This window comes from Rana temporaria, chromosome 4 (genome assembly GCF_905171775.1).
Source record: "Rana temporaria chromosome 4, aRanTem1.1, whole genome shotgun sequence".
In the NCBI taxonomy this organism is placed as follows: domain Eukaryota; kingdom Metazoa; phylum Chordata; class Amphibia; order Anura; family Ranidae; genus Rana; species Rana temporaria.
Window position 1 is genome coordinate 319,847,853 of NC_053492.1, and position 26,847 is coordinate 319,874,699.

The 26,847-nt window shown below is 41.2% G+C and overlaps 1 protein-coding gene across 1 annotated transcript in view; it reads left to right on the forward strand.

The window, feature by feature from the left end:
* Positions 1-23,834, forward strand: part of EXOC8 (exocyst complex component 8) — a 29,410-nt gene extending 5,576 nt beyond the window's left edge. Inside the window, 9 exon segments of the mRNA XM_040350683.1 lie at positions 20,942-21,015; positions 21,018-21,082; positions 21,084-21,245; positions 21,248-21,519; positions 21,521-21,756; positions 21,759-21,812; positions 21,815-22,245; positions 22,248-22,278; positions 22,281-23,834. Coding sequence (XP_040206617.1) covers positions 20,942-21,015; positions 21,018-21,082; positions 21,084-21,245; positions 21,248-21,519; positions 21,521-21,756; positions 21,759-21,812; positions 21,815-22,245; positions 22,248-22,278; positions 22,281-22,573 — 1,618 coding nt within the window. The 3' untranslated portion in view covers positions 22,574-23,834.
* Positions 23,835-26,847: the final 3,013 nt, after the last annotated feature.

The window sequence follows — 26,847 nt, forward strand, 5'->3', positions numbered from 1 at the left end:
CAGCTTTGGTAGCTGCAGGCGCAAAAGATTCACTGGCGCTCTATGGGAAAAAACTAGTGTCCCAAAATATCAACATAAAAACCCTAGTATGGGAAGTGAAGTGGACAGTCCAGTGCCTGCGGAGTTAATGGTACCCGGGAGTACCAATCATACACATAAACACCAAAAAAATCTGCGCTCATGGAAGTCCACAAAGTCAAATCACCCCAAAATAATGAGGATAAGGAAAAATTATTTGTGTAAAAAATATATATTGGGAAAAACAATCTTTTAATTGAAGACAACTTCAGTGTTAACAGTAGACAGTCTGGATTTGATGATATAACACACTTGACCAGGTAGCATATACCATATATGATATTTCACCAGCAATCTCACACAGTCTCAATTGGGTCATAGCTCACGGTTTTAGTCTAGCATGCCATCCGCAGGTAGACCCACAGTACCTTGGAGGAAGATTGATAAAACGGGGCACTGATGAGGGGATGGATGTTACCTTACCAACCGGGACCTGGCGGGGCGGGATCCGTGTCGCCTCACGTGTCACTACAGGCAGATGGACGCCGGATTCCCCAACGAATCAAGCCGCCGGTGACACAGCGCGGTGCGGGTCTGTGGGAGCGGACCCTTACCCTGTGCGAGGCGCTGACGTTCACACGTCTGAGACGACGCTCAGCATCGAAACAGGGATGCACTGAATGCCCTCTGGTAGAGGTCGACCGATATATCGGTTGGCCGATATATCGGCCGATATTTGGCGTTTTTAAATTAATCGGCATCGGCCGATTTGTGCTTTAAAAAAGCCGATTGATAAGTTCAGCACCGCGACTTGCAAAAGCCTCTGCCAATACAAGTCAATGCAAGTGCTTCCCGTAGAAGAACCTTCTCTCTCTCCTGGGCAGCCTGCCAAGTTTTAGAAAACATATACAATGTTGCTACTTATCAATTAACTGAACTCTGTGTAGGAGAATTCTCAGTTTAACCATTTAAAGGCTAAATCTTTTTTTTACAATTGTTGCTTACAAGTAAAAATCCTGTATTTTCTGCTAGAAAATTACTTGGAACCCCCAAAACATTATATATTTTTTTTTTAGCAGAGACCCTAGGAAATAAAATGGCGATTGCTGCAATATTTTAATGTTACACGGTTATTTGCGCAGCGCTCTTTCAAACACATTTTTTGGGGAAAAAATATACTTTAACAAATAAAAAATAAACAGTAAAGTTAGCCCATATTTATTTTTTTTCGACCACACCGCTCCTATACCGCGGTAAAGAAGCGGCTAGCAGGACTTTTCGAAGCGTTCCTGCTAGCGCGCCGCTTCAGTGTGAAAGCCTTCGGGCTTTCACATTGAAGAGTACAGGGCATGATTTATCATGCGGTATAGCATCGCTATTTTTAGCGCTGTACCGCATGAAAAACGTCCCAATGTGAAAGGGGCCTTACACAAAAACAGGTAATGAAAACTTTTTGGTTTGAAAAAAAATAAATATGGGCTAACTTTACTGTTTAGCCCAAAAGGCGCCTGAAAAATCGGCTTAACATATCGGCCCAAAAAAATCGGCATCATAAATCGGCTATCGGCCGCCGTGATTTCTAAATATCGGCATCGGTATCGGCCAGAGAAAAACCCATATCGGTCTAACCTCTACCCTCTGGTGGGGAGTCTGTAAAATACACGCTCTCCTGTGTTGTGATCGAAACTGCAGTGGAAAGTCAATAAAATTAAGTTGATAAAAACAGTATAACAAAAATTAGGATGGAACTTCCATGGTAAGGGGGGGGGGGGTTGAAAATATTCCTTGACTTACGCGTTTCGCGCTTACAGGCGCTTTTTCAAAGTCAATAGGACATAGGCAAAAGGCCTAAATTAAATAGTCTAAAATAGGGGAGGGGTATTGTGGAGAGGAAGAGGAAATGGATACAAAGGGGGCATGTATACAGAAACCAAGAGCTTTAACCCCTTATAAAACCAAAGAACTCTAAAACTTATACATACAAAACATTAAAAAAAAAATATATATATATATATATATATATATATATATATATATATAATATATATATACACACACACAAATTAAAAAACAGTACTAGTAGTCATAATTCCTCAAACATGTATAACTGGATGCCGGTAAAATATTATATAAAAATTGAATTAAAAATTATTGATTATATATAAATAGTAATAAGAGCAATAGGACAGCCCTAATAGAATCATGCCACTAGTGGCGTGTATAGAAATTGATAAAATTAAATATAATAATAGACACAAAAAGGAATACAAAACTTTAGGGAAATAATCTGTCTGTATAAAAAAGTGAATTAAATAAGGGTATTGATCTTGATTTCTTCATTCAACCCATTAGGTGCCAGCGAATCAAACATATAAATCCAAAATACTTCCCTTCTGCATAGAAGGGAAAATCTCTCATTGGTAGTGAGTGTACCCTTAGGGATATGTTCGATCACAAATACTTCCAGATGTTTAAAATCTTTACTATGACAATGATTAAAAATGTCGAACACTGTGCTCCGTGCACCCTTTTTTAATGAGACGACGGTGGTCGCCGATTCTGGCACGTAGTGCTCTAATCGTACGACCAACATAAAAAAGGCCACAAGGACACCGTAGTACATATGACAAATTCTGTAGAACATGTCACAAACTGTTTGATACTAAATACTTTGCCAGAACGCATGCATATCCTGTCCGTGCCATGAGTAATAAATTGGCAGGTCAGGCATGCTTGTTTTTTACACTGGAAGATCCCCTTTCTGTCGTTAAAATAACTTCTGATATCCAGGGGAGAGCCGAGGGCTTTTTTTGTATCTTACTGGGGGCCAAGAAATGTTTAATTGTTCGGGGCCTTGCGAAAGGTGACTTGCGGGGTGGTTGGAAGTACTGGGGCCAATCTCTGGTCCAAGTGGAGGATCTTAAAGTGTTTCTTAATAATACTGGCCACTGACTTGTAACTATCATTATACATAGAGACAAATCTGATGTATGTTCACTCTCAGACTGTCTTTAGTATTGTGTTGTCAGGGGGTTTCAAAAAGAAAGAAAAAGCCTCATTAACCACTTACCCCCCCGGACCATATTGCTGCCCAAAGACCAGAGTACTTTTTGCGATTCGGGACTGCGTCGCTTTAACAGACAATTGCGCGGTCGTGCGACGTGGCTCCCAAACAAAAATTGGCGTCCTTTTTTTCCCACAAATAGAGCTTTCTTTTGGTGGTATTTGATTCACCTCTGCGGTTTTTAGTTTTTGCGCTATTAACAAAAATAGAGTGACAATTTTGAAAAAAATGAATATTTTTTACATTTTGCTATAATAAATATCCCCCAAAAATATATATAAAAAAAAAAAAAATTTCCTCAGTTCAGGCCGATACGTTTTTTCTTCTACATATTTTTCGTAAAAAAAAAATCGCAATAGGCGTTTATTGATTGGTTTTGCGCAAAAGTTATAGCGTTTACAAAATAGGGGGTATTTTTATGTCATTTTTATTATATTTTTTTTACTAGTAATGGCGGCGATCAGCGATTTTTTTTTTTTTTTTTTTCCGGTACTGCGACATTATGGCGGGACACTCTCGGACACTTTTGACACATTTTTGGGGACCATTGGCATTTTTATAGCGATCAGTGCTATAAAAATGCATTGGATTACTATAAAAATGCCACTGGCAGTGAAGGGGTTAACACTAGGGGGCGGGGAAGGGGTTAAGTATACCTGGGTGTGTTCTTACTGTGGGGGGGGTGGCCTCACTAGGGGAAACACTGATCCTCGGTTCATACATTGTATGAACCGAAGATCAGCATTTCCCCTGCTGACAGGACCGGGAGCTGTGTGTTTACACACACAGCTCCCGGTCCCCGCTCTGTACCGAGCGATCGCGTGTGCCCGGCGGCTAGTGGCGGCTGGGAGAGAGGACGTCATATTACGTGCTCTCGCCCAGCAGAGCCACCTTGTGGACGTATAATGATGGTGCGCCGTCGGCAAGTGGTTACTCAAATCTTGAGGGTAACCCTTTTCCTCGAATTTTTTCTGCATTAAAACACTCTGTTCAATATAATCTTCGTTCCTGGTACAATTTCTTTTTAGTCTATTAAATTGACCTTTGGGGATGTTCTTTTTCCAAACGGGATGATGACAGCTGTTATAGTGGAGGTAAGAGTTGCCGTTGGTGGGTTTTGTATGATTTGTTGTGATTATTTTGTTTTGCTCATGCGTTGGTACTAGGTCCAAAACGACCAGTTTGTAAGGGTCTAGTACATGTGTAAATGTCAGATTAAAAGTATTCGAGTTGCAATGGGAAAGAAAAGAAAGGAAGGCCTCAGACGTCCCACTCCAAATTAGAATAACATCATCTATATATCGTCCGAAGAAAACTATATATTCAGCGAAAGGGTTGTTTTGCCAGATGTTTTCTTCCTCCCAATGTCCCATGGTAAGGTTGGCGTACACAGGTGCATAATTCGCTCCCATTGCTGTCCCCTTCAGTTGTAAATAGAACTGATCACAAAAGGTAAAGTATAATGCAGTGGGGGGAACGGCGGATTTTCCCCCAGAGGCACTGTTGGCCCATATTACGGTGATCCCTAAAGAGGGGAAGGATCCGGCAGAGTGTGGTAGTTATAGGCCTATATCACTGTTAAACGCTGATCTAAAACTTTTCTCTAAAATAATAGCGTCTAGACTGCAACCATTGATAGCACAGTTAGTGGACATGGACCAGGTGGGATTTGTGCCAGGGAGGGAAGCAAAAGACAATACGATTAAAATCCTTAATCTGGTGCATTATGTTGGAAAGAAAAAAATTCCCTGTGTATTTTTGAACACTGACGCAGAAAAAGCGTTTGACAGAGTGAGTTGGCGTTTTTTGGAGCAAGTGCTGAGACAAGTGGGCCTGGGTGAACGGATGGTCAGATGGATTATGAGTATGTACACAAGCCCACGTGCCTCAGTAAGGGTTAATGGAGTAATATCACCCCCTTTTAGAATTACGACGGAACAAGACAGGGATGCCCCCTATCGCCCCTGTTGTTTGCTCTTACATTAGAGCCCCTGTTAAATAGAATTCGACAAAATGCGAATATCCAGGGAATTCAGATGGGAGATCAGGTACATAAAGTAGCTGCATATGCGGACAGACCTGCTCTTTTCAGTGACCAACCCTCATGTATCACTCCCAACCTGGTAAGAGAAATAGAGAAATATGGGAGATATTGAACCTGAAAATAAATAAAACAAAATCTGAGGCAATGAAGGTGGCGATCCCAGAACCTATGGGCGAAATAATAAAACGGAATTTTAAGTTTAAATGGGGGAAGGTATTAAAATATTTAGGTACATATATATCACCAGAGATCAAAAATATATATGCATTGAATTTTCCCCCATTGTACAATGCAATACGAATTTTGTTAGATAAATGGAGAAATGGAATGCACTCGTGGTTTGGGAGAGGAAGTATAGTTAAAATGTGCATTTTGCCAAAGGTTCTGTATTTGTTTCAGGCACTGCCAATCTCTATACCAATGACCTTTCTTAGACAGGTGAATACCCTGTTTATGAAATTTATTTGGGCAGGGAAAAAAAGCCAGAATTAAAAGAGATCTGCTGAGAATGCCTAAAGTGCAGGAGGGATGGCAGTCCCAAATATAATAAAATATTACAGAGCAACACACTTGACCAGGTTGGTAGACTGGTGTAGACATGGGGAGTGTAAACGTTGGGTAAGTATAGAGCAGTACATGTCAGATACCTTTAGGTAGAGCACCTTGGTGCTATGCGGCTCTCCCTAGACACTTAAGAGACACCCTATAATAGGTCCCACACTGTTAATCTCAGCAAAAGTATGCGGCGATAAGAAATATACACCAAGTAAATCACCACTGTTACCCATAATTGGTAATCCTAATTTTATCCCAGGGATGGAAGAAGGACATAGTTGAAAAGTTTAAAGGAAAGAACCTCCGACAGGTCTCGGATTTTTTTAAAGCCAAATGCTTGGCCATCAATCGGAGATCTGACGGAGGCTGGAGGTTTATTTGAACTCTCAACGTGGCAGGCGCTTCAAGTAAGCCATTTTTTAAGATCGCTGGGCTCGGTAACTGAATTTCAAAGGCAGCTGACAACAATGGAGATTTATTGTAATGGGGTGGAACCAGTATCAAGAGTATTATCTAAAATGTATGGGTTCTTGAACATGCCACCGGAAGAATTTGTGATGCCGGGAATGCGGGAAATGGGAGAAGGACTTGGGGAGAACCTTCACCCCAAGTCAGCATAAACAAATAATATACCTAGCATTCAATTCTTCGGTATGTTCAAAGATACAAGAAGCTAACTACAAACTCTTTATACAATGGTATTACACCCCAGAAAGATTACATCAATTTGATAAAGAAGCAGATGAAAGGTGCTGGAGGTGTGGTAGAGAGCAAGGAACTCTGATCCATATTTTCTGGTCCTGCCAAAAAAATCAGACCAGTACTGGGAGAAGGTGAGAAGAATTTCACAAAAATTTGAGGAAGAGTTGATCCCAGATGATCCTGCCTTTTTTCTGTTACATAGCTCACAGATACCGGTGCAGAAGTACAGGAGGTCGGTAGTGCCCCATTATGGTTAATGCAGCAAGGGTAGGAATAACGTTGAGGTGGAGGGACTCGTGCCCCCCCTCTATTGCAGGTTGGCTTAAAAGGATTCAAGAGGTTGGTGCAATGGAAGACTTGGTGCATTCAGCGCAGAATAGGAGGACACAGTATGAAGAAACATGGTCAGGATGGAACGTATTTATAAGATCGGAGGAAGGGAAGAAGTTATTAGAGTAAAGGCAGAGGTGAAGAGAAGGAATTTAAAAGAACCAGTCCTACGTCTCGTGAGAGGAGAGAGGGGGGGGGGGTTTCTATAGGGAATTTTTTTTTTTTTTTTGGGGTGGGAGGAGGTCGGTTGTTTGGGGGTATTAAATAAGAGTGGTAATAGGAATGATGACTGTTAAGGAAAAAAAACTGAAGGAGAATGTATTGAAGTTGTAATTACATCTTGTCAGTTGTAGTATTTTTGGTTATTTGTTGGAAAAACATAAATAAAAGATAAGTAAAAAAACAGAAGGTAAAGTAATTATGTTTTAAACAAAAATCAACAGCCTCAACTAAAAATTGGGACTGGAGGGAATTAAATTCCCCACTTTTATTCAGAAAAAATTGGACCGCCCTAATCCCAACCTCATAGGGGATAGAAGTGTACAATGAGGCGACATCGAGGGAGGCCCATAGGTATCCTGGTTCCCATATATAGTGTTTGAAGGGCCTCTATTACCTCTTTCGAATCCTTTATGTAGGAGGGCCATTGTGTAACAAGGGGTTGTAGCATATGATCAATATACGTAGAAAGACCATTAAGGAAGCTATTAGTGATGGCTACGATGGGACGTCCCGGAGGGTCTGTGAGGGATTTATGAATTTTCGGCAAATAATAAAAGTGAGGGGTGCTGCACTCAAAAGGGAGGAAAAACTGCCTCTCTCTTTTCGTGAGCACTCCTTTTTCCCAAGCTATGTAAATAAAAGTTTTCAATGTCTGCTGATATCCAGGAAGGGGGTCCTTGGATAATTTTAAGTATGTATCCGTATCTGCTAGGAGGCGACTGGCCTCTTTCATGTAGTCCGTCTTATTCTGGATAACTATACTACCCCCTTTATCCCCCTGTTTAATAATAATAGTGGCGTTGGTCTTTAGAACCTTGAGAGCTTGATTTTCTTCTAGCGTTAAGTTATTGTGTTGTGATTTTTGGGTTTGTCACAAAGGGCTAGCAGGTCTTTATAAACCGCCTGATAATACGTCTCGATGAATGGCCCTTTGGAAGATCTGGGGAAAAAAGTAGACTTAGGTTTAAAAGTAGTGTTGAGCATAGGATGTTCTACCTGAGACATAGGAACATCACCCTCTGTATGGCCCTCTTGCCATAAATCTTCCAGGATTTGCATATATCCTCTTCAGGCGTAACTGAAGGTAAAGGTGTTGGTGCCACTATTTGGTTTGTATTCTTAGATTTGTGGTTGACCAACGAATTAGTAGCAAAATGGCGTTTCGGGGGTGAGCTGTCTAATGAATGAATGTAGATCTTAAATAGTCCAAATTTATTTGGGCCACTAGAGGGAGAGAAACTTAGGCCTTTTTGGAGAACTCGGATTTCGAAAGGAGTAAGTGTGTGGGATGAGAGATTGTAGATTTTTATGGTGTCTCTACTAGACTCCTTTCCATTCTCTCCTTATTGTTGTCTCTTCTCTCGGACTCCTGCTCTTCGTCCTCCTTCTAATTTTCTTTTTTCTTTCGCTCCCTTCGGAGGTAACCTTTGAAAATTTTGGCCTATAGAGGGTACACATCCCTGCAAAGGATCCAATTGGGAAGGGATACATGTACCATCCTCTAATGATTTGGGTCTAGCTCCCAGTGTTTTGTAAATTTCTAAATCCCGGGAAAGGGGACTAAAACTATTGTGTGTGGGGATATTGAATCTCTCTGTTGTTCTAGGATGATTAGATAAAGTTATATTAGCAGATATTAAAGTAGTGGGCTCTACAGTGGTAGGGGTGGGGGCTGGAGGGGGGGGGAAGAGGGAACAATATTCATCGTTCCAATCTCCATAATAGACACTTCTCCCCTGTTATCAACCGATTCAGGGGGACATTTATTCTGTGCAGGGGGAATTCCCAAGGGAACAAAATTGCTATTCCTCTGTAACAGAGAGGATTCGTAGACCCTCTGTTGATGTTGATTGTAATCTCTACCTTGTGATTTAGGTTTGTTTTTACTTTTGTCTTTGTTCTTTCGTTTTGTTTGTATTATTTGTAATGAAGCACCTGAAGTTTCGCTCGTGTGCGTTTCATTCGAAAATTTGACCATTGCTATAATCAAAAAGATCCCTTTCAAGTTTATTTGTTTTTTTGAGGATCAATAGATCCTCATCTTTTTTGACATTTCTATTAGTACTTCCAACCATTTAGAGAAAAGACAAGAGGAACTGTACTCTTTGATGATCGTTTCTTTTCCGTAGCTTGCTGTTGAGCCAGTTTCAGTTTTCTTTCTCTTTGTATAACCAGTATTTTGATCCATTTTATTGTGCAGAACTCAGACAAGGATCTCTACTCCTTTGTGAGGTCCTCGTCTAGAAAACTGCACTGCTTTTTGATCCGTAAGCCACGGGGAGTAATTCCTAGTTCTAAATATTTCCTTAAAAATATGTCAGACATATTTTCAACCCCCCCCCCTTACCATGGAAGTTCTATCCTAATTTTTATTATACTGTTTTTATCAACTTCATTTTATTGACTTTCCACTGGCAGTTTCGATCACAACACAGGAGAGCATGTATTTTACAGACTCCCCACCAGAGGGCATTCAGTGCATCCCTGTTTCGATGCTGAGCGGCGTCTCAGACGTGTGACGTCAGCGCGCTCGCACAGGGTAAGCGTCCGCTCCCACAGACCGCACCGCGCTGTGTCCCCGGCGGCTTGATTCATTGGGAATCCGGCGTCCATCTGCCTGTAGTGACACGTGGAGGCGACACGGATCCCGCCCCGCCAGGTCCCGGTTGGTAAGGTAACATCCATCCCCTCATCAGTGCCCCGTTTTACATCTTCCTCCCAAGGTACTGTGGGTCTACCTGCGGATGGCATGCTAGACTAAAACCGTGAGCTATGACCCATTGAGACTGTGTGAGATTGCTGGTGAAATATCATATCTGGTATATGCTACCTGGTCAAGTGTGTTTATATCATCAAATCCAGACTGTCTACTGTTAACACTGAAGTTGTCTTCAATTAAAAGGATTGTTTTTCCCAATATATATTTTTTACACTAATAATTTTTCCTTATCCTCATTATTTTGGGGTGATTTGACTTTGTGGACTTCCATGAGCGCAGATTTTTTTTGGTGTTTATGTGTATGATTGGTACTCCCGGGTATCATAACTCCGCAGCACTGGACTGTCCACTTTTATGTTGATATTTTGGGACACTAGTTTTTTCCCATAGAGCGCCAGTGAATCTTTTGCGCCTGCAGCTACCAAAGCTGGCAGAATATTAGCATGCATAAAAAAGAGGATATAAGCCAGAGCTAAAACTATAATCCTGCCACTGTATAAAACTCTTGTTAGGCCACATCTGGACTTCCATGAGTGCAGATTTTTTGGTGTTTTTGGTAGCTGCAGGTTAACTTGCATGCTATTTCTCAGTCTATCTTCTACTAGGACCCCCAGATCTTTCTCCATCCTTGATTCCTACAGAAGTTTTCCACGTATGTGAGTAGTTTGCATTTTTGTGTTTTTAGTTCCCAAGTGCATTACTTCACATTTCTCCACGATAAACCTCATCTGCCATGTAGTTGCTTTTCTGTAAAATTTCCATATCCTGATGTGAAGTTATTGCATTGCTTATTTTTGTGTCCTCTGTAAAAACTGAGATTGAGCTTTTTATCTCATCCTCTGTCATTTATGAATAAATTAAACAGAAATGGTCCTAAGACAGAGCATTGGGTATCCGACTTACCACTCCAGTATGAGTACACATTATTTATCAATATCCTTTGGACACCATTTTTTTTTTTTATCCAAGAAAAAACCCTATGGTCCATGCCTACAGACCTCAGTTTGTAGATTAACGTTTATGAGGAACTGTATTGAATGCTTTTGCAAAATCCAGATACACCACAACCACAGGCATCCCCTATCTAGATGGCAGCTCACGTCCTCGTGAAATGCTACAGATCTGGCAGGTTACTACTAATGATACTGTTTTCATCAGCAAATTCTTGGATATAGTCCCTTACCAACCCCTCTAATAATTTACCTACTATTGATGTTAGGCTTACTGTTTACAGAAATGCAGTGCATCTGGAAAGTATTCACAGCACTTCACTTTTTCCACATTTTGTTATGCTACAGCCTTATTCCAAAATGGATTAACTGTTTCAGCCCCAGAAGGATTTACCCCCCCTTCCTGACCAGAGCATTTTTTGTGATTCTGTACTGCATAATTTTGGCTGACAATTGCGCAGTCATGCGACGTTGTAACCAAACAAAAATTATGTATTTTTTTTTCCCCCACAAATAGAGCTTTCTTTTGGTGGTATTTGATCACCTCTGGGGTTTTAATTTTTTGCGCTATAAACAAAAAAGAGCGACAATTTTGAAAAAAAATAAATATTTTTTACTTTTTGCTATAATAAATATCCCCCAAATATTATATAAAAAAACAAATTTCTTCCACAGTTTAGACTGATATGTATTCTTCTACATATTTTTGGTAAAGAAAAATCGCAATAAGTGTATATTGATTGGTTTGCACAAAAGCTATAGCATCTACAAAATAGGGGATAGATTTAGGGCATTTTATTATACTTTTTTTTTACTGGTATTGGCAGCGATCTGCAATTTTTAGCGCAACATTATGGCGGACACATTGGACACTTTTGACAATTATTTTGAGACCATTGTCATATATACAGCGATCATAGCTACAAATAGCCACTAATTACTGTATCTATTACACTGGCAGGGAAGGGGTTAAACACTAGGGGGCGATCAAGGGGTTAAGTGTGTCCTATGGATGTGTTCTAACTGTAGGGGGGATGGTCTCACTACAACATGACAGAGGTCACTGCTCCAGGTTGACAGGCAGCAGTAGATCCATGTCATGTTGCTAGGCAGAACAGGGAAATGCCTTGTTTACATAGGCATCTCCCTCTGTTTCACGATCGTGGGCCACCGGCGAACATCGAGTTCGCGGGCATGCTTGCGCATCCCGGCTAGGCGGCAAATTCAAAGGGAAGTACAGGTATGCCCATTTGCCTGCCTGTACCATTCGGCTGACGTAAAGCAGCATGCGGCGATCGGCAAGTGGTTAAAATCATTATTTTCCTCAAAGTTCTACAAATACCCCATAATGAATGACCAGGTAAAAGAGGTTTGTTTGAAATCTTTGCAAATTTATTAAAAATAAACAAGGAAAAAAATTGCATGTACATAAGTATTCACAGCCTTTGATCAATACTTTGTTGAAGCACCTTTGGCATCAATTACAGCCTCGGGTATTTTTGATTATAATGCTACAAGCTTGGCACACCTATTTTTGGGCACTTTCTCCCATTCTTCCCTGCAGGACCTCTCAATCTCCATTAGATTGGATGTGGAGCGTCGGGTGCACAGCCATTTTTCAGATCTCTCCAGAGATGTTCAATCAGGTTTAATTCTGGGCTCTGGCTGGGCGACTCAAGGACATTCACAGAGTTGTCCTGTAGCCACTACTTTGTTATCTTAGCTGTGTGCTTAGGGGCGTTGTACTGTTGAAAGATGAACCTTTGCCATAGTCTGAGGTCCAGAGCACTCTGGAGCAGAATTTCATCAAGGCTGTCTCTGTGCATTGCTGCATTCATCTTTTCCTTGATCATGACTAGTATCCCAGTTCCTGCCACTGTAAAACATCCCCACAGCATGATACTGCCATCACAATGTTTCACTGTAGGTATGGTATTGGCCAGGGGATGAGCGGTGCCTGGTTTCCTCCAGACATGATGCTTGCCATTCAGGCCAAAGAGTTCAATCTTTGTTTCATCAGACCAGAGAACTTTGTTTCTTATGGTTTGAGAGTCCTTCAAGTGCCTTTTTGCAAACTCCAGACAGGCTGTCATGTGCCTTTTACTGAGTGGCTTCCATCTGGCTTCTCTACCATAAAGGCCTGATTGGTGGTGTGCTGCAATGATGACTGTTTTTCTGGAAGGTTCTCCTCTCACCACAGAGAAATGCTGGATGCTCTGTCAGAGTGACCATCGGGTTCTTGATTACCTCCCTGACAAAGGCCCTTCTCCCCCAATCGCTCAGTTTGGCTGGGTGGCGCAATCTAGGAAGAGTCCTGGTGGTTCTAAACTTCTTCCATTTATGGAGCATACAGAGTGAGACCCAGGTAAGACTACAAGGGTCAAAAAGCGGCTACTTCGGCAACAGAGGGTCTTAATTGGAGTTAATTCTAAAAAAGTACAACATTTATTTAATTTCACAATTTACGCAAGATATAGTAATTCATGATGAGACTATAAATACCAAGACAACTTCATTCACCATACTATAAGTTTTCCTAAAACAACACTAAAAGGTGGTACTATAAGAACATACAGGGAACAGAAAACACACAGAAAAATACAAACACAAAATCAAAAACAAAGTTTCGGACACCAGCTGACATTCACACAGGAACTGTAATCGCATTGATATAAAAATATATGAAAAGAAAGAAAAAATTCATTCATTAAGGTGCGTTCGACAGGTTCCTTGTGAATAGTCCCCAGGGGATCTAGGTCAATTTTTAATCTCCCTAAAAGCTTAAAACCTGCTAAATGGTTACCATATTTTCCGGCGTATAAGACGACTCGGCGTATAAGACGACCCCCTAATTTTCCAGGAAAATTTTTGATTTTGGGATATACTCACTGTATAAGACTACCCCCCTTCTTACTAGTCTTTCTGGAAGCTGAGGGGGAGCCAGAACCGCTGACAGAAACAGGCTTTTTCAAATCTCACTGTGCCATTACATTCCTCACTGTGCCATTACATTCCTCACTGTGCCATTACATTCCTCACTGTGCCATTACATTACATGCCCAGACTGTGCCATTACATGCCCAGACTGTGCCATTACATTACATGCCCAGACTGTGCCATTACATTACATGCCCAGACTGTGCCATTACATTACATGCCCAGACTGTGCCATTACATTACATGCCCAGACTGTGCCATTACATTACATGCCCAGACAGTGCCATTACATTACATGCCCCCACATTGCCACTGTGCCATTACATGCCCCCACATTGCCACTGTGCCATTACATGCCCCCACATTGCCACTGTGCCATTACATGCCCCCACATTGCCACTGTGCCATTACATGCCTGAACTTGTTACACTCACTTTTTTTTCCCCAGCGGTGACAGTCTCCATACGGCGAGCGCGAGCGTGAATTATTTCAAAGCCGCGCCTTCACTTCAGAGTGTTCTGTGATAGGCGGCACACAAATCTTCCCAGCAGCGCCTCTGTTCTGTTTCCGCCTATCACGGACGTCTTCTCATCTCGTCCGAGGGTGAGAAGGCATCTGTGATAGGACAGAACAGAGACGCTGCTGGGAAGATTTTTGTTCCTCCTATCACAGAACACTCTGAAGAGAAGGCGCGGCTTTGAAATCATTCACGCTCGCGCTCGCCGTATGGAGACTGTCACCGCTGGGGAAAAAAAAGTGAGTACTGAGACCGTACCCGGCGTATAAGACGACCCCCGACTTTGGATGCATTTTTTTGCATCCAGAAAGTCGTCTTATACGCTGGAAAATACGGTACTGGATAGACTAAATTGGAGATAATGGTTCTATAGCTGAATGAACAATGATCAGGTCCTGTACACAAGTTGATCGGAGCATTACATTTTTAGGTGTCAGTCCACTTATGCTTGAAGGTGAAATTTGTTTAATACCCCAAATACTTTGTAATCATTGATTCGTAAAAACGTATTCGGTCCCACTTGCGACAAATGTAAAACAAAGAGATTTTTAGGAGCATATAGTTGCATTGATGAAAAATGACAGTGTTTGGAAGGTGGTATTATTCAGGTACCAAGGACATTCAGTGTATGCTTCTATATATTGTCCAAACCACTAATGATTTACTTGCATCCAACAAGAAGGTAGCAAGAAAGTTCCAAGGCACGGAACATTGATTTCTAATAGGTAATTGCTGAGAATGCAGAATATGGCCAGTTCTATCATCATCAGGGTAATTGAAACTAGCTGCTGCGTAGGTGGGCCAAAATGAAGAAGCACTGTACAATTCACACAATAAAGATCAAGGCGTTTCACATAGCATTTTTTCAGAAGTCAAGAGTCAACTATTTCAGGAGAATTGCGTCCATGAAATCAGCTGATTGCTGTATCCTGCTGGATCTTTGCTAAGCCGAGATCCGATTTCAGACGTGCTTGGGATCCATAGACTCCAAGACCTCTTTTATGAGGGCAAGTCTTCTGGTGTAGGGCTGGTTGATCCGTTGCTATCGCTGCTCGGGATGTGTTACTGGGATGGATGCAGACACCTTCCAACCCACAATCTCGGTTTGAATGGGGCATTTTGTAGCTGGCATCACGTGACTAGAGGTGATGTCAACGCGTTTCGCTAGAGGAGTAGCATAGTTTCATCTGGATGGGGAGGGGCTAGGAGTTATCATTCCCTTACATCGACAAGTCTGTTCTGACAACACCGCCCCTCATTTTCTTCTAAAAGGGATAAACCATGCATTTTTTCCAGTTTCTTGTCTGAATTGCTCTTCACATAAGCTGGATGGAGCCAGTACCTCCTCTATATTTCCTAATTTATGTAATTCAGTAAGCCCAGTATTATGTCTTTCTGAAGTCAACTCCTCCCATAAATAAAAATAAAAAAACATACACTCATGCAAAGATGTGATTGAATCCATTGACTCACATATATAGTCATTGGATTCACCACCGTATGTCCGTTTTTCATCCATCTGTTTTCGGATGGGATAGCGGGTGTCAGCGGATGAACATCCACTGACACCCGATCTCATCAGTGTCTGCTATGCTCCGTTTCTGCAGACGGAGAAAAATCCTATTTTTTGCGGATTGGATGAACACGGACAGACGATCTGTGTTCATCCGATACCCCCATAGAGGAGAGCGGAGATCTGACAGGGCGGTCCCTGCACAGTGTGCGGGGACCGCCCTGTCATCCGCCGGCTCAGCGGGGATCAACGGAGCGATTCCCGCTGAGCAAGCGGATGATAAATAAAACAAGTGAAAGATATCTGCGCTGTGAAAAAATCTTAATTTGTACTAAGAGGTGAATGGGGAGGGGCACAAGTGACTAGAAACGGCAATAAAGTGTTACAATATGATAACAATATAATGAACAGTCTCTACATACACAATAGTGATACACATATGATCAAAAATAAAAATAGAAAAGTCCAACAGCAAGGAAAAAACGCACAGTTCTTGATAGATCTGATACAGCTGATGGATGAAAATAAAGGGAAGTACTCAATGGAAGAAGACCCGCAACAAGAATCTGGTGATAAAGGTAAGCCGCACACCTTGAAGTGTAACACACACCTCTAGTGGTCCCAGCAGCTCACCTCACGGCTAATATGAATAGCCTGTTTACAAAACACTTGCATATGAAGTTCTGGTCTTTATGGCAGATGTTATTCTTATAGTCCCAGTACAGAGCAGTACATGTAAAACAAGAGAACATACATCAGGATGGTGTAATACTGATATGTCAGGAAGCCTAGCACGTAACCAGCGTTGGATGCACTCGCATGAATGAAAAAATATGGGGCTTATCTCCGCGAGCAGCGAGCTCGTCAGTGTCCTGCTTCTCCCCCTTTCTCCAAATCTCCCGTATGTCAAGCTGGAGATGCTAAGTGACTCGAGTGGTAGTGTCACAAAAAAGAGGGAAGGAGGGAACATCGCATAATCCAGTAAACAAGGTCAATTTTAATAAAACCAGCATAAAAAACTCACATTTGAGCAGGTAAAACTTGCATGGTATCCACGAGTAGCGAACTCGTATTGCCGTCCGTCAGATGCTAGAGTATGTCCAGCGCTCCAATCCCGACGCGTATCGTCACACCACGTGACTTCATCCCCTGATGAAGGTGGTGTGACGATACGCGTCAGATACTCTAGCATCTGACGGACGGCAATACGAGTTCGCTACTTGTGGATACCATGCAAGTTTTACCTGCTCAAATGTGAGTTTTTTTATGCTGGTTTTATTAAAATTTACCTTGTTTACTGGATTATGCGATGTGCCCTCCTTCCCTCTTTTTTGTTTTTTTGTGACACTACCACTCGAGTCACTTAGCATCTCCAGCTTGACATACGGGAGATTTGGAGAAAGGGGAGAAGCAGGACACTGACGAGCTCGCTGCTCATGGAGATAAGCCCCATATTTTTTCATTTATGTGAATGCATCCAACACTGGTTACGTGCTAGGCTTCCTGACATATCAGTATTACACCATCCTGATGTATGTTCTCTTGTTTTACATGTACTGCTTTGTACTGGGACTATAAGAATAACATCTGCCATAAAGACCAGAACTTCATATGCAAGTGTTTTGTAAACAGGCTATTCATATTAGCCGTGAGGTGAGCTGCTGGGACCACTAGAGGTGTGTGTGTGAGACTTTAAGGTGTGCTGCTTACCTTTATCACCAGATTCTGGTTGCGGGGTCTTCTTCCATTGAGTACTTCCCTTTATTTTCATCCATCGGCTGTATCAGATCTATCAAGAACTGTGTGTTTTTTCCTTGCTGTTGGACTTTTCTATTTTTATTTTTGATCATATGTGTATGTAGAGACTGTTCATTATATTGTTATCATATTGTAACACTTTATTGCTGTTTTTAGTCACTTGTGCCCCTCCCCATTCACCTCTTAGTACTAGTTTAAGATTTTTTCACAGCGCAGATATCTTTCACTTGTTTTATTTGTCACTTTTGTCTATTAAGGTAGACCTTCCTAGTATTTGCAGCAGTTATTTCTATTTGTTTGTATTACTATTATCTAAATTGCATAACTGTTATTTAAAGGGTAACTACAGTTTGATAGAAAGTGCAGTTAGCTTCTGCCCCCGATCCAAAATAACTCCCACCACCCTTGATGCACACTGACCTCAATTGGATAACAATTGGATAAATACAGCCCACTACAGTTCTCGGCACCTTTGGCTGAAATCTTCTTTTCCCTGTCCGCGCTTGGACAGCAGGACAAAACTGACTTCAATTGTGACATTTTCAGATACAGCGCAGCTCAATAGAAGTCACCATAGAGGTCTAAAGAATGTAATGTTCAGGCGTAGCCAGGGGAAAGATGATTTCTAGCCAGAGGTGATAAATATTCCTGTGGGCTGCAGTCATCTGATTCAGGTAAATACATTTAAGATGGGGAAAGAGGTCAAAAAGATGACTTTACTTTTTTTGAAATTATCGTTAATCTTTAAAAGTAGGGTTGCACCGATACCAAGCATTTGCAAAAGTACTTGAGAGGAAATGCCATCGGTGCCTAGTCTGATACCTGGATACTCATGGATGATTGGCGTTGGGGAAATTTATAATCCTCGATCTCCGTGTGTGGCTTTCAATTAATAGTCAAGGTGAGCCAGCGTCATACATGATAAGACAGCAGGATGGTCAGGAGGCGCTTACGTGTCAGTGCACACTGGATATTAGCCTGAGCTCGTCTGTGTGCTGGTGCACTAGCATTGGCCGAATGGGAATTGGCATTAGCCGCAGAAGAATTGGCATTAGCCGCAGAAGAATTGGCATTAGCCGCAGAAGAATTGGCATTAGCCGCAGAAGAATTGGCATTAGCCGCAGAAGAATTGGCATTAGCCGCAGAAGAATTGGCATTAGCCGCAGAAGGATTGGCATTAGCTGCAGAAGGATTAACATTAGCTGCAGTAGAATTAGCATTAGCTGCAGTAGAATTAGCATTAGCTGCAGTAGAATTAGCATTAGCTGCAGTAGAATTAGCATTAGCTGCAGAAGAATTAGCATTAGCTGCAGAAGAATTGGCATTAGCTGTATGAAAATTGGTATTAGCTGAACTAGTTTCCTGACATAGGGTTCTTTTTATTTATTATTTTGTTAGGGTGCTAATACTACTACTACTACTACTACAAAAAAAAACCATAAATAATAAATTCAATAAATGAATAACTAAGTACAGTGGAACCTTGAATTACGAGCATAATCCGTTCCAGGAGAATGCTCGTAATCCAAAGTACTTGCATATCAAAGCGAGTTTCCCCATTGAAGTCAATGGAAAGGAAACAATTTGTTTCGCATTGACTTCAATAGCATGCAATACCGCATTCGCGGCCATAGGCGGGGGCGGCGGAGAGCCTTGAAAACGGGCGCAAAGGCCTGAAGACACTTCGGCAGACCTCGGAAAGACTTTGTCCGCCGAGCTTTCCTCGGGGCCATTTCATGCATTTCCGAACGGCGCCGATCGACTGCGATCGGTGGCGGTCGGCTCTGGCGCCCCCCCCACCTCAGGCCAAATGTGGTACTGCAGGCCTAAATAGCTTGAATTCTGCTCGTTTTGCGAGACAACACATTGCAAACCGAGTCAAAATTATTTTAAAAAATGTGCTTGTCTTTCAAAAAGCTTGTTAACTGAGTTACTCGTAAACCGAGGTTCCACTGTAATAGTAAATAATTACCCCTAACCCTTAGGTCCTTTTCACACGGGGCGGATCAGTAATGATCCGCCTCCGTATGCTTCCGATTGCTAAACGGGGATTGCTCCGTTGATCCCCGCTGAGCTGGCGGATGACAGGGCGGTTCTCCGCTCTCCCCTATGGGGGGATCGAATGAACATGGACCGTATGTCCGTGTTCATCCGATCCGCAGACGGAAGGAAAAATAGGGTTTTCTTCCGTCTGCAAAACCGGATCTTTGCGGAGGCAGATGAGATCGGGTGACATCCGCTGACATCCGCGATCTCATAGGGACCAATGTATGTCCCTTTTTCATCCGCAAACGGATGGATGAAAAAGCGGACATACGGTCCCGCACGTGTGAAAGGGGACTTAAAGTAAAATAATAAGTAACTAAAACACCCAACACAAAATAAATAAATTACTTTTTTTTGTTTAGGTGTTTATTATTATTTATAATAATTTGTATTTAATATTTTTAAGGTTAGGGGTTAATTATCATTTATTATTACATATTATATATTATTTTATTTATTTATGATGATTTTTAGTTATTTGTGAATTTAAATTACATTTATTCATATATTGTTTTTTATGTTTTTTATAATTTTTTATTTGAGCAGAAAGTTACGACTAAGCGTTTTTCTATTTATTCTAAGGGGAATAAAAACAGCTGGAGGAGCGGTATACATGCCGCTCCTCTCACCGCTCCAAAGATGCTGCCGACAGGAGATTTTTTTTTCTCTCCCGCCAGCGCATTGCCTCAGTGTGAAAGCCCTCGGGCTTTCACATTGAGTAGGCAGTGAAGGAGTTTTTCAGGCGGTATAGCAGCGCAGTGTGAAAGGGGTCTTGCTTCCTGTCCTTGTGACTCTCATAGAAATGGTAAGGGAGTGGTTGTATTTGGAACAGGAAAGCATGTAGAGCAAAATAAATATCAGAAGTTCTAATTATTACAGACATTGATTACAAATATAAGCAGAGGCTCTAGCCTTTTCCTTCACTAGCCAAATGAAAATTAAAGTGATATTAAAGTCTTGTTTTGTTTTTTGTTTTAAAAATAGACATGTTATGCTTACCTGCTCTGTGTAATGGTTGTAATGGCTTCTCTAGTTCCTCAACAGCGCTCCTGGCCCCTCCCTCCTGCCAAGTGCCCCCACAGCAAGCAGCTTGCTATGGGGGCACCCGAGTTGCTGCTCCATGCAGACACGGAGCCACGTCTTGTGCCCACCCCCTCTCTCTCTTCATTGGCTCACTAAATTTGACAGCAGCGGGAGCCAATGGCGCCCACTGCTGCGTCTCAGCTAATCAGGAGGGAGAGTCATGTGAGGCTCTCGTGAAACATTGCTGGATCGAGATGGGGCTCAGGTGGGCTGAGGGGGGCTGCTACACACTGAAGGTTTTTAGTTTTAATGCATAGAATGCATTAGATAAAAAAAAAAACTTCTGCTTTTAGAACCACTTTAAGTTTGGGTTGGAGTTTTTTGAAAAAAATAAATAAAATCAGGGGGGGGGGGGGGGAGCAATGTACCATGTTATCTAGGAACAAATGTAACTATGAAAAGGTATTAGAAAAATTAGAAAGTTATTGTCTACAGTTTACTTACCTTTTTTTTTTTTTTTCTTGTTTTCCATTTATTTTCCAGGTACTTGGTATATAATGGAGACTTGACAGAGTTTGATGTGGACAGCATGACCCTTATACAGAAAGTTCATGCATTTTGATGAACGACTGCTTACTTATTGCTACTGCATTACCAAATCGCAGGGGTATGTACAAATATAATTGCACTGCATAACTTGGATGACCTCGCTGTAGTGAATGTAAAGGAAAATCCACCTATGAAAGATATGTTCAAGATCCTTATGTTTCCTGAAAGTCGGATTTTTCAAGCAGAGAATGCAAAAATTAAGAAAGAGTGGCTTGAAGTTTTGGAAGAGACAAAAAAGAACAAAGTTTAAATGATAAGCGTAAAAAAGAAGAAGCTGTCATGGTTACCCCTGCTGTTGCAGAAGTGTCAACTAACCCATTTTTGAAGGAGGAAAAAGCAAGATGAGGAAGGAGGAGGAGGAGGAGGAGGAGGAAGAAGAGGTTGATCTTTTCTTTAGAATGGATTCAAGAGCTCCCTGAAGATTTGGATGTCTGCATAGCCCAGAGAACTTTTGAAGGGGCCGTTGATTTGCTGGATACATTGAATAGTTACTTGCAAGATAAACTTAACCCATGCTGTGCAGGAATTAAGAGCAAAATCGATATGCGTGTTTCGACAGTTAACTGATGTTTTGGTGTTTGAACTTTCCCCTGACAGATCTTTAAGAGGAGGTCCAAAGGCATACCCGTAGAGCTGTTTTCTCAGCTTATACGTTTGGGCCAGTCTTACCAAGGCATGTGAGCTTTTCTTAAAGAACAGAGCTGTGGCTGTGCAAACTGCTATACGTCAGTTGAGAATTGAAGGAGCAACATACTTTACATTCATAAATTGTGTAATGTTTTTTTTACTAGTCTACTGGAGACAGCCAAGAGTTTGAGATGGACTTTGCAGGCAACAGTGGTTGTTACTCTGCCTTCATTGTATGGTCCCGTTCTTCCTTAAAGATGTTTGTTGATGCTTTTAGTAAACAGGTCTTTGATAGTAAGGAAAGTCTTGCCACTGCAGCAGAGTGTGTAAAAGTTGCCAAAGAGCACTGTAAGCAACTTGGTGAAATAGGTCTAGATCTTACATTCATACTCCATACATTTCTAGTGAAAGACATAAAGGCTGCTTTGCAGTATAACAAGGATATTATCATTGAGGCCACCAAGCATCGTAATTCTGAAGAAATGTGGAGGAAAATGAACCTGATGACCCAGAGGCTCTGGGAAAGTTAAAAGAAGAAATGAAAAAACTGTGGAGTAAGCAGTTTTGACCAATACACAGGCGAAGATTGTTGGGTCAACCTAAGTTACAACCCGTTGTGGCCTTCACAAAACAAATCATGGCCTTTTAGAAGAAGCCCTTAAACTGTACTTTCCTGAGTTGCATATGGTTCTCCTGGAAAGTTTGATGGAAATTATATTGGTGGCTGTTCAACATGTAGACTATAGTCTAAGATGTGAACAAGAATCTGAAAAGAAAAATTTCATCAGACAAAACGCGTCCTTTTTATATGACACTGTTCTGCTTGTTGTTGAAAAGCGATTTGAAGAGGGTGTTGGAAAACCAGCCAAACAATTGCAGGATCTGAGAAATGCCTCTAGATTGGTCCGCGTTAATCCTGGCACTACATCAGTGGTCTAACAATAAAATAAGTTCTAAACCGTGCAGTCTTTTAATTAGCAGAGCTTATGTTTTTCACAGGTCCCCTGAAAAGTTTATTTTTATTTTTTTTATTTTATTTTTTTGACATTCTGATTTTGAGCTGCCATATTGTCTGCTTTGTTCGAGGCGAATAAAATCTCTCTACTATCCAGTACTGCTACTAGTGCTCTTATACGTTGATTTACCGTATTTCAGTGATATTTTAAACACTCCAACTATGTGGAATAGGTTTTGAGACAATCTTTTGAATAGTTGCTAAAATTTTCATTTTACGTTTTTGTACTTGGCGTATTAAACAACAAAAACTTTGAAAAATACAGAATATCTGCACTTTAAAAAGTATATTAGTTTTGCTGTGGCTTAGAATTAGCAATCTATAGCAGGCTGGCTAAAATTTGAAACTAGCAGCCCTTACTGTAGAAGCTAGTCTACAACTGTACATTGTATACTTCTTATGGTTTATATATTTTAGTCTAGATTTTGGCTAGAGGTCTAATCAATGGCAAACCCAATATTCATTTTAGTTTGTTTGAAACTTAATTTGCTAAATGTTCCATTTAGGTTCCCTTCATCTAAAATCAAAGCTTTAGTCAAATGGTTAAATGCACAGTTGGAATACATGTTTACTGTTCTACATGTCAAGTGACAAGCTACAAGCCATACATCTCAGCCAAATGTACACACCTTTTTCACACTGCACAGCCAGATGGGTGAAAAGTGTATTTTGTCATTTAGCAATTCATCATTGGTTCAGCAGTTCAACATCTCATGTCCCTCTCCACCACCAGCCTCCACACTGAATCAACTTCATCACCTAAACTGGGTATACATGTACCAAAAGTCGGGAGGTTTGGCATAATGACCTTCTGAGGCGTCTGTCAATCAGTGTATACAGCCAATAGCTGCAAGCATTGATCTGTGTATTCTGACCGGGGAGGCGCCCTCGCTGTGAGAATACAATATAACAGTGGAAAAAGATCCCTGCATAAACATCACTTGTGTTGATGTGGTAATCTGAGTTATTTTTCATTCAACCCGCATGGAAGCTCACCTGGGAGGTGGTAAAGCTGACCCAGGAAGCAGTAATGCTAAACTAGGAAGTAGATTTGCATGTGTATTACAAGAATACTTGGCCAAGATTATAAATGCGTTTGCAGTTTAAACAGTAAACAGTGTGTTTCAGTTGTGCATTTAGTTGAGCAGTATTGTTTTCTATTTTTTATTTTATTTTTTCAAACGGCAATAAGATTTTTCTCATTAGGTGCCACAATATTAATCTTGCAATCTTTTTAACAAAATTAGATTTAATAAAAATTCATTTGACATAGCAGAGCTAATGTAGGCCTAATACAGTATAGGACTTTGTTTCTCAACTCCAGTCCTCAAGGCTACCCAACAGGTCAGGTTTTCAATATTTCCCTCAGATGAAACAGCTGTTGTAATTACTAAGGCAGTGAGACTGATCAAATCACCTGTGCAAAATAATGAAAAGCCTGAAAACATGACCTTTTGGGGTACCTTGAGGACTGGAGTTGAGAAACACTGGTATAGGAAACAGTAAACATAATGTGTGTTTATCTTTAAATACTGGCATTAGTTTTCAGGCATCGTGCGTAATTTCAAAGCCATTATTCATATTTGTTTATACACTTTGTGTTTAATTGTCAATATGACTGTTTATTTCTAAGATATAACAATGTCTTCTAATAACTGAACAATGCCTAACATACTATATCTAAAGCTTTTATGACCTATTTTTGTGTATTTGGTAAAATAAAAATAAGAAATACTTGTCTGCTGTGTACTGTGAAAATATGCTCCTTTTAGTCTATTTACATACACTGGTCTAACCACACAGCACAGTAGAAACCTGGAAGGCCATTACAGAAAGCAGACTGCTGTGTTAAAGTGATTGTAAAGTCGTGTTTTTCTCTGTGCAGTTGGTGTTGCACAGAGCAACCTGGATCCTCCTCTTCTCGAGTCCCTTATTGTTGCTCCTGGCCCCTCCCTCCTGTCGAGTGCCCCCACAGCCAGCAGCTTGCTATGGGGGCACCCAAGCCGAGTCATAGCTCCCTGTGAGCCAATGGCGTCACTGCTGTGTCTCAGCCAATCAGAAGGAGAGTCCCAGAGGGCTAAGACACTCGTGGACATCGCTGGAGAGAGACGGGGCTCAGGTTAGTAATTACGGGTGCTGGGAGGCTGCTACACACAGAAGTTTTTTTTTTTTTTATCTTAATGCATATAATGCATTAAGATAAAAAAACTTCTGCCTTTACAACTTCTTTAAGCCGGCCATATATGAGTGCCTTTTTTTTTTTTTATCCAGCCAAAAAACGGTAATCGTGGAGAACTAGTCTTTGCAGTTGGTTACCAGCTCTACAGCAGAGACAAACTGCACCCAAATGGGGAGAGAAGATGGGCAGAAGGTTGGAGGAATTTTTAAACTAGGATGTGGAGGGGGTGGGATCAGAGGAAAGTATACAAATGCAGTGAGGAAGGGTCAGAGTGTACAGATGGGTGAAAAGTCTGGGAGTGTGGGTGGCTCAAACCAGATTATAAGGAAACTAAAGCTTCCAAGGCTAGCAGGCTTGCTAAATCCTAAAGGGCATAAAAAGGTGTGCAAGGATAAAATGTACATTAAAAGGTATGTGCACACATACTAGACGTCTGGGTAACAAAATGGAACAACTCAAACTTTTGATACATGAGGATTTTTACTTTGTGGGAATGTGAGAAACCTGGTTTGAGAGCCAACATGAATGGCTCGGGACTGTCCAAGGGTACTCTCTGAATTGGAAGGACAGGGTGGGTAGAGGAGCGGGAGGGGGTGTGCTTTTATGTGAAGAGCGATTTGATAGTAAATATGGGGGATGACATGGCTAACAGGGCTGGTTTGGAAATGCAGTCTTTATGGCTGGAACTTCAAAGGGACAAATCAAATAGTGAATTAATTGTATGTGTATGTTATAGGCCACCTAACATTGAGGAGGAGAAGGTGTGTATCTACTTTCACAAATGGAGATGGTGGGGAGGCAGGGGATGTAATAATCATGGAGGACTTTAAACTATCCTGATATTGACTAGGTAGGCAGGCAGAACTGCTTACTCAAACTAAGGCTCATTATTTCTTGAAAGTAATGCAGGACAATTTTTTATGATTCAAACGGTGAAAGCCCCAACTAGAGATTTGCTCTGCTGGTTCTGCTAGCTACAAATAACACATGTTGAAGTAAGGGAAAATTTAGGTAACAATGATCACAGACATAACATTTGCCATAAATTCTAGGAAAAATTCACATAGGGGTAGGGCAAGAACATCTAATTTTAATAAGCTGCCACCATGGCTGAGAGTAGTTTTAGTTCATTGTGCATTGAGAGGAAACTATGAATGAATGATGCAGCCATGTGGACTCGCATTGCAGCGTTATTTTCAAATGATTAGGGCGGGCGAGGCTAAAAGGTCACAGGGAGATTCCACTTGTTTCATCAGTTCAGTAACTTTTTCCAATGAAAAAAAATGCATTCAGTTTTTACATCGCCTTTTTTTTTTTTTACATCCACTACCAATGCAAAAATTGATAACTTGTCCTTTTACTTCTGTTTTTATCTGTTCTGTTTTTTTTTAACTGAACAAAAATAGGGCTTTGCATGCATTGATGTCTGTTTTTCATCTGTCAACAGATGGATGAAAAATAGACAAACGGAATGCCCATGTGAAAGAAGTGTAGCTGCTGACTTTTAATAACCAGACACTCGCCTGTCCCACGATCCAGTGATGCAGGCGCACCAAGCCCCGTTCCTCTCCGCAGTATCGGCATTCTAACTGAGGCTTCACAGCTGGGTCCGCAAAGTGATTGGCCGGGCAATCTTCAGGGACCTGTGAAGTGTTCCTGAAGATTGCAGGGAGGGAGGGGGAGAGGTGATCTTTAGCTGGGTGGCTAAATACTCATTTAAAAAGCCATATTTATGAAAAAAATAACTTAATAAACATAAGGCAGAAGGGTCATCATCAGCATTCCAAAACGTCAAAGAGTGCAAAAAGGAATGCAAGAGTGTGATCAGGGCAGCTAAAATAGATTACGAAATACACCTTGCTAAGGAGAGTAAAAAAAGGAAAAAAGAATATTTATTTATTTATATATATATATATATATATATATATATATATATATATAATAAAAAAAGAAAATATTGGCGCCATAAAAGATAATTGGGGGAAGTTGGTCACAAGTGATAGGGAGAAGGCAACTGAT